Raw genomic sequence first — 8,899 nt, 5'->3', positions numbered from 1 at the left:
TAGAACTACCATATCCACTTCCAAGAACTTGTTCTTCAAATATATTTTCATATGCCAAATTATTATATATGTACCATGGTATTTACACAATAATCTCAAAAGATTACAAACAGCTAGGCACTGATGGCTCATGCCTGTAATCCTAGCTACTCAGGAGGCTGAGATCTGAGGATCATGGTGCAAAGCCAGTCCACGTGACAAAGTCCATGAGACTGTTATCTCCAATTACCTATGCAGAAAAAGCTGGAAGTGGTGCTGTGGCTCAAGTGGTAGAGCACTAGCCTTAAGCAAAAGCTCAGGGACAGTGCACAGGCCCTGAGTTCAAGCCCTAGGGCCAGGCATTTTTAAAAAAAAGATTATAAACACACTAAATGACTGTGAGTATTATTCAATGATTATCAAAGAAAAGGAGACAACTAGCCAGCAAAAGTCCTTAGGTTTAATAACTAGTGATAAATACACACACACACACAGAGAGAGAGAGAGAGAGAGAGAGAGATTGAGAGAGAGAGAGAGAGACTAAAATGTGAAGGATTTGACTTAAGAAAGCATGAAACCAAAAAGCAGAAATCAAGAAAGCAACAAATTCTGACAAATATGTGGGGTAAAGGAAGTCACAAACACCTTTATTGAGAATTTAAATTCGTCCAGCCACTATGGAAATTATATAAAAGTTCCTCAAGAAACTAAAAGATTGTAACAATGAGATGTACAAGACACTATGTTTAAAATTAACTTTACAACTTCAGGCAGGGAGGGAGGAGTTGGGGAGGCAGGGAGGGAAAGGATGGTAGGGGAAAAACAAAGGAGGAAGTAACAATGCTCGATAGGAAATGTACTCATGTAATTGTAACCCCTCTGTACAGTATTTTTACAATAAAAATATATACAAAAAACTAAAAGATTACAAACACACTAAATGACTATAAGTACTATTCAATAGATATCAAAGAAAAAGGGATATTAAAATAATTGGTGTATCTCTCTGTATTTATAACTTGACCATTTATATGCACTTTATACCTATTCATTTATGAACACATGCATGCAATTATACTTACATGTATATTCAATTATACTTACATTAAACAAAAAGGGGTTGATTTAAGTAACTCAGGAAACTTTATTTCTAGTCTAATCTCTTTTGTTCTATCTACTACCTGGGTCAATTTACTGAATTGATTGGTTCCGTCCTTACATACCTTGTAATAAATATACCTTTCTGCATGAGCAATTTCAAGAATCAGACTGGGACACGTTGATTATCTATTTGAATAAAATAAGTAGAGATTTTGTCTTGTTCAAAGCTTCACTGGCAACCTTCTTATATTTAAGTATAATAACAAATGACAGAAGATTTTCTTGCCTTTGTTCCCATTCTGATCTGAAAATAAACATGTTGAGCCCCCTGTGGCTCCCCGCAGTACTGTCCCAGTTATGGATGCCTTGGGATCTCCTCTCCAAGCTCTCATTAACTCTATTTTTTCACTTTATGAGTGATTATCTTAATTTCATGCTAAACATATGAGTACATTTTATTAAACCTAATTAAATGTTGTCCAGAGCTTGTGTTGTTCACTACAAGGTAAGTGAAAAGAGATATGAATGAAAAAGAAGATACAGCTTTTACCTTTAGAAAGTCAAACTGTTTGTGGATGCAAAATATGTCATAACTTACAGAAATTTGGAAAAACTGAATGATAATAAATTTAGATTGCTTTCTGGCATACAAAAGTGTCTTTAATGGAGGTGGTGTTGGTGCATCTATATATTCCAAACTATTCAGGAGACAGAGGTACAAGGACCACAACTTTCAGATCAGTCCTGGCAAGATTAATAAGATTCTATCATCTTCCTCCCTCCCCCCTCAAAAAAAAATCAAGGGTAGTGAGCACACGTAGACAGCAAAAGTCCTTAGGTTTAATAACTAGTCACACACACACACACACACACACACACACACACACACTGAAATATGAAGGATTTGACTTAAGAAGCATGAAACAAAAAAAGGAGAAATCAAGAAAGTAACAACAGCAAATGGTGACAAATATGTGGGGTAAAGTAAGCCACAAACACCTTTATTGGGAATTTTAATTAGTCCACCACTATGGAAATTATATAAAGGTTCCTCAAGAAACTAAAAATAAAATTACCCATATGATCTGGCTATACTAATCTTGGGCATATATCCCAAAGAATGTAAACAACATGAACACATATATACCTTCACACCTATGATTATAGCTGCATTATTTAAAATAAACAAGCCATGGAATAGGCCTAGGTGCTCAAGGAAACTATTAATGTAACATGCAATTATTCAGCAAGAGAGAAAATGAAATTGTCATTTTTCCAGAAAATGGCTGTAAGTGGAGATCATGATGTTAAAGCAAGGTACGTAAAGCTCAGAAAGACAAATGTTTTTGCTCATATGTAGAATATATACCTTAAAAATTCCAACATGCTATGATTGTAAATGAACATCTGGAGTAGAAAGGGGAAAAGCAGAAGATGAGGAAGAATATAGTCAAATTACATTATATATATAAACATATACATACTACACACATATGTATACATATACGTACATAAATGTATATATACAAGCCCAGCACCATGGACAGCGACACAGGGGGCGGTGCCTGCCTGCGAGAGACGACCAAGTCATCCCAAAGAAGGTATTGGGGAAACGTAAAATGATTCAATGTAAGGAGCCGATGTGGTTTTATCAAGGGAGTGACACCAAGGAAGGTGTATTTGTATACTGCCAGAAAGAAGAATATTCCCAGGAAGTCCCTTCGCCAGTGTGGGAGATGGAGAAATATGAAGCTGGATGTTGTTGAGGGAGAAAAGGGTGCGGAGCCAGCAACTGTTACAGGTCTTGGTGGAGTTTCCACTTCAAGGCAGTAGATATGCAGCAGACCTTGACCATAATAGACGCTACCCATGTCATAGGGGTCCTTCATGCAGAATTACCAGTATAGTGAGTGGGGAACAGAATGAGGTATGGGAGAGTGCTCCTGAAGGCCAGGCCCAACAACGCTGCCCTACTACATGCGGGGACCCTATGGGTATCCACCGCAGTACTCCAGTCCTCCTGTGCAGGGAGAAGCAATGAAGGGTGCGGATAGCCAGGGCTCAGGACGGCAAGGTAGGCCAGTGACACAGAATATGTATCACTGATATGATGGAGAATTAGAGATGAATTCTAGTATTTGACTTGAACTGTATAAGGTGGACAGTGAATGAATTTAATGATATGATAGGGAATTAGAAATGAACAGTGGTATTTGACTTAAACTGTGAAGTGAATGATTAATGGATTTAAAATAGGAATGTAACTAGGCTTCCTGTGGATAAGACTTTCTTGGTACCTAACTAGTTATTTTAGCTTTTCTAACCCTAATACTGTCCCCTTCCTGAACCACGTGTTCCCCAACCACACTGAGCCAATAACATCCTTTGTTCGGTTCCTTGAGCTTCTCCTGAAATCCTAGGCACTGATAATCCTTGGGTGAAACACAGGTCTCATGGTTTCCCTTATTTGCAAAAACTAGTATATGTCTGGGACAAATAGAAAAGGTCAAATGCTATATACATATGACCAGATAAGATGAAGTTAAGCGAAGTGAACACCAAGATAGGGACACAAGTGGTTTTTTCTTGCTTGCTATTGTTTCTAACGTATTTATAAGGTGCCATGTGATTTTTTTGTTGCTTTGTATGTCCCTCCCCCATGGTATAACCCTTGTTTTCACTGTATTTGATGTTGGTCTAATTTGGGGAGGGGAAGGGAAAAAACAAAATGTTTAAATATTATACAGGTTGACCCATTGCAACAATGAGATGTAGAAGACACTATGTTGAAAACGAACTTCACAATTTAGGGGGGGAGGGGATGTAGTTGGGGAGGTGGGAAGGAATGGTAGGGGGAAAACAAAGAAGGAGGCAACAATACTTGATAAGAAATGTACTCATTACCTTGCTCATGTAACTGTAACCCCTCTGTACTACTGAGGGGCGTCTGGGTTGGTTCCATATCTTAGCTATGGTAAATAATGCTGCAGTAAACATAATTGTGCTGGTAGCTTTAGTATGGTCTTGTTTGTGATCATTTGGGTAAATGCCCAAAAGTAGGATTGCTGGGTCATAGGAGAGCTTGCTTTCACTGTATTTGATGTTGGTATAATTTGTGGAGAGGAAGGAAAAAAAACAAATTGTTTAAATAGTAATACAGGTGGACCCATTGCAACAATGAGATGTACAAGACGTTATGTCAAAAAACAAACTTTATAATTTTGGCCAGAGCCGGGGAGGGGGGATTGGGGAGGGAAGATGGGAAGCGATGGGAAGGGGAAACAAAGGAGGAGGCAACCATGCTTGATAAGAAATGCACACATTACCTTGCCCATGTAATTTTAATCTCTTTGTATGGTATTTTCACAATAAAAATTAATAAATTTTTTAAAAAAGAAAATAATCCCCAAATTATTTAAATGCTGTTTAGTTTTAACAGCAAAATATATTGTTAATGTCAGCACAGAAATATGGAAAATGCTTTGTTATATTGACTGAAGTAGTTGGAGCTTTTCTCAGGTACTAAAGATGTTATGAATTCATATTTTTTCCATTTATTTTGCTTTAGCTAGTAGGCAATTCAAACTGTGGAACTCTTTCCTTTTAAAAACAAAACTAGTTATAAGTTGTTATGTCTTTTGCATTTGCTAGAAAATGTTGTGTGGTAGCATTTTAAATGAAACATCAATGATTAGAATTTATTAGTAAGTATCTAATATTTTAGTCATTCTGTAAATCTATTTAAATGAATACGTTCATTTTTCAGATGAATCTAAGACACGCAAGGATGATATAACTATTAAAGTCTTTTCAAAATCTGAGCACCAGGTGCTCACACCTTTAAGTCTTGCTACTCAGGAGTCTGAGATCTGAGAATATGGTTCAAAGCCAGGCCAAGGAGGAAAGTCAATGAGACTCTTATTTCCAATTAACTACTAATAAGGAAAAAGTGGGGCTGTGGTTCAAGTGGTAAAATGCTAGTTTTGAACAAAAAAAAAAAAATCAAGGACAGAAACTCAGATGAGACCAGGCCCTGACTTCAAGCCCCAGGACTGGCACACACACACACACAAATAAAAATTCTCTTCCAAAAAGAATATAGAAAAGCATGGCATAGATTGAGGCAGGAGCATTGAGAGTTCAATCCTGTCCAAGAAGAGTTTATACAAGTCTCTATCTGAAAAATAAAAAACAAGCCAGGCACCGGTGCCTCACACCTGTAATCCTAGCTACTCAGGAGGCTGAGATCTGACAATTGCAGTTCAAAGCCAGTCCGGATAGGAAAGTCCATGAGACTCCTATCTCCAATAAACCACTAGAAAACCATAAGTGGCGCCGTAGCTCAAGCAGTAGAACGCTTGCCTTGAGCTGAACAGCACAGGGACAGCGCCCAAGCCCAGAGTTCAAGCCCCACGATCAACAAAAATAAAAACATAAATACACAGTAAAATTTTAAAAAGACAGAAATGAAATTGTTGAGGCATTACTTTGTTATGGCTATTGACATCTTAAAATCTTAGAAACATTTTTTTCAAAATCTTTGTTGAATCATTTTCTAGGCAGGAACCAAGGTTTTTGCCAAAAAACAAAAAGTAAATTGTAGAAGTGGGATTTAAACCTGGGCCACCTGAATTCAAAGCCTTCATAATAAACATGTCAGCCTGTGTGCCTTCCATAATTTAATATGTTATAATGACTAGTGATAAATTTTTATGTCTAACAATTTCAATAATATTAAGAACAATATAAAATTTCACAGTAATTTTAGAAAGAAGTGACTGAAAACTTGAAATCAATAACATTTTTGCCTACTGATCCTATCTCTTCTGACTTGAGTTTAAAGAAAAAACCCAAGTATAGAAATGTCAGAGTTTATAAGCATCATTGCAGAGATATCATGATAAGGTTTAATAGCCAGGATCACCTTGCGAGTTTTTCAAGCAATACCACTAGATGATTTTCAGGAACTCTCAGAAAACATATCCATTTCCTGCAATATCATAATGAATGACTGAAATAGCTGACCAAAATCTGAGATTCAATGCCCAGGACTCACAGTTAAGCATGAAAATAACCACTGACATCTAAGTTTCTAGGAGGCCAACCCTTAGAGGCTCAATGACTTTAAAACTCCTTTAAATTTTCCTGTGAGACTTTCAGAAGTACATGACTAAGCTAGCGAAGTGCTTCTTTCCCTGTGGAACTCAGACCAGCACTCAGGCAGCACCTGAGAGCCTGGCTGCAGCTTCCTACCCAGCTCTCACTGGGAATCCCTGAATTTTCACAATTCTCTAGACACTTCATATGTCCTTTATAGTTTGCGATCATGAAAACACAAGCCACAAAATCTTATATTTGCCAACCCACTCTGTCTTTATATGGAAATTTCAGTGATCCCAAATCCAACTGGCAGAGGGAGAGAGGAAAGGATTTATTTTCCTCATTAGGCATGTCTGTGTTTTCAAAGACGCCACCCCATACCTCCCCCAAAAAGCCTCAACCAACCCTCGTCTCTGGGAAAACAACATTGGTAAAGTCTGTTTGGTTGTAGAAGAGATGTCAGATGTTATGACAACCTTCCATAGCTACCTGTACACCTAGAAGACAAGCGGTGAGTTTTCAAGTCTTTGAATGAGGAAGAGGGAAAGACTATGTCTAAGTCTTCAAATTGGTTTAGAGAACAAAGACTTTAAATTCTAACGTGAGAGGAAGCATTGCTCACTGAAAATGAGCAAATGTTACAACTCATTATTTATTTCATGTATATTTAGTACACTCATGGGCAATGAATAGAAAAACCTTTAAATTAAGAAGTACTGATATTCATGTGCTTATGCAAGTGAAAAATCTTCCAAGTTCTTCAAAAATAGCTCTGAAATCTCTACTGGTGGTAGAGAAAAACCTTTACTAGACATAAATTCAACTTAATTATACTTTTTTGCTGAAAGTCTCTTTGTGTCTTTTAAAATGCCTGTTCAAATCCAGGAAATGGTGGCTCAAAACTATAATCCTAGCTACTCAGGAGCCTGAGATCTGAGGATCATGGTTCCAAGCCAGCTCAGGTAGGAAAGTCCATGAGACTCTTATCTCCAATTAAACACCTCAAAGTTGGAAGTAGAATTGTGGCTCAACTGGTAGAACACTAGTTTTGAGCACAATAGTTTAGTGACAGTGTCAAGCCTTCAGTACAAGCCCCAGAATGGACACCAAAAAAAACAAATAATAATAATGTTAAGAGGAGGAGGAGGAGGAGGAGGAGGAGATGTAATAAAAGTAGTCATCTTTGTAGTAATCTATATGATATAAAAATGACAGGTTAATTATGAGGAGGTGCAGAAATAAATGGTGATTACCAAATGGATGGCTTATTTAAATTTGTTTGACTGAGTTTCACATATGATTTCATTTTCCAGGTCCTAAATCCAACTTGTATTTTCCAAATGGCTATGACAAATGAAACAGATATGAATAGATTCCTCCTCATGGGGTTTTCTGAGAATCACAAGCTGCAGCTGTTACAAGCTTACCTGTTCTTGGTGATGTACCTTTTGGCCTTGACAAGCAACTTCATCATCATCACCATCACAACCCTGGACGAGCATCTCCAGTTTCCCATGTATCACTTCCTGAAGCAACTTTCCCTTCTGGACCTCTCCTTCATCTCTGTCACAGTCCCCCAGTCCATTCACAATTCCCTCACAGGCAATGGCTATATTTCCTATGCTCAGTGCATGCTCCAAGTGTTCTTCTTCACGTCTTTGGGCTGTGCTGAAATGGCCATTCTCACAGTGATGTCTTATGACCGCTATGTAGCCATTTGCTTCCCGCTGCACTATGAGCTCATCATGGATGCCAGAAAATGTAAGAGTGCTGTGATAGCTGTATGGGTAAGTGGAGGCATCTCAGGAATCTTGTATACAGCTGCCACATGTTCTATCACATTCTGTAGGAGCAAAGTAATTCATCAGTTCTTCTGTGATGTCCCTCAAATAGCAAAGCTCTCCTGCTCCAATGATTACCTTGCAGTCATTGGAGTGGCTGCATTCATGTCTCTGGCAGCCTCAGCCTGTTTCATCTCCATTGCCCTCTCCTACGTCCACATATTCTCCACAGTTCTAAGAATACCCTCTGCTGAAGGCCGGTCTAAGGTCTTCTCTACCTGTCTGCCCCACCTTTTTGTTGTCTCATTTTTCCTCTTCACAGCCATGTGTGCATATCTCAAACCAACTTCAGACGCTGCAACTGCTTTGGACCTCGTGTTGTCTGTTTGCTATACAATAATCCCTCCAACACTCAATCCTGTGATCTACAGTCTGAGGAATGAAGCCATGAAGGGAGCTTTAAGGAATCTTCCAACTTTAGCTGGAAGATTCACTGAGAAAAAAGGATTCATGTTTGTTAGTAGCTATAAAATATTGTTTATCTGGAACTTTTCTCTAATTTTAATATCAATAAAATAAACATCAATAAAATAAATATCAATAAAAAGTAATATTTTTCTGTTGACAAACTATATGATGATTTAAATTATTAAACTCTTCATTCCAATTTCTTTTCCTAAATCACTGAAATCATTTTTTTTCCTTTCAAGGTAAGAAAAAGTTAACAATGGTCACTTTATATAGGCACAGTACTTCCTAACCATCCCAACACACACACATATATATATGTATCATGTATACATGGACATGCTAGCAACCTGAACAGATTTTTTTAAACTACAGCATGGGTAAATATGTTACATAAACAAGAAAAGGAAGTGATATTTACCACTTATTCCACTCACTAAAGAAGACACAATTTTTATAAAATCTTCTAA

General features: G+C 37.6%; 1 protein-coding gene and 1 pseudogene across 1 annotated transcript; both read left to right on the top strand.

The window, feature by feature from the left end:
- Nucleotides 1-2,619: 2,619 nt before the first annotated feature.
- Nucleotides 2,620-3,186, top strand: LOC122111192 (annotated as a pseudogene).
- A 4,334-nt stretch (nt 3,187-7,520) lies between these two features.
- Nucleotides 7,521-8,540, top strand: LOC122111191 (olfactory receptor 14J1-like). The gene has a single exon (XM_042683920.1). It carries the CDS (start codon nt 7,521-7,523, stop codon nt 8,538-8,540), a length of 1,020 nt encoding a protein of 339 aa, XP_042539854.1.
- The last annotated feature ends 359 nt before the right edge of the window (nt 8,541-8,899 follow it).

This window comes from Dipodomys spectabilis, unplaced genomic scaffold (genome assembly GCF_019054845.1).
Source record: "Dipodomys spectabilis isolate Male_0828 unplaced genomic scaffold, ASM1905484v1 ptg000085l, whole genome shotgun sequence".
Classification (NCBI taxonomy): Eukaryota; Metazoa; Chordata; class Mammalia; order Rodentia; family Heteromyidae; genus Dipodomys; species Dipodomys spectabilis.
This window is presented reverse-complemented; position numbering and strand designations above follow the sequence as displayed.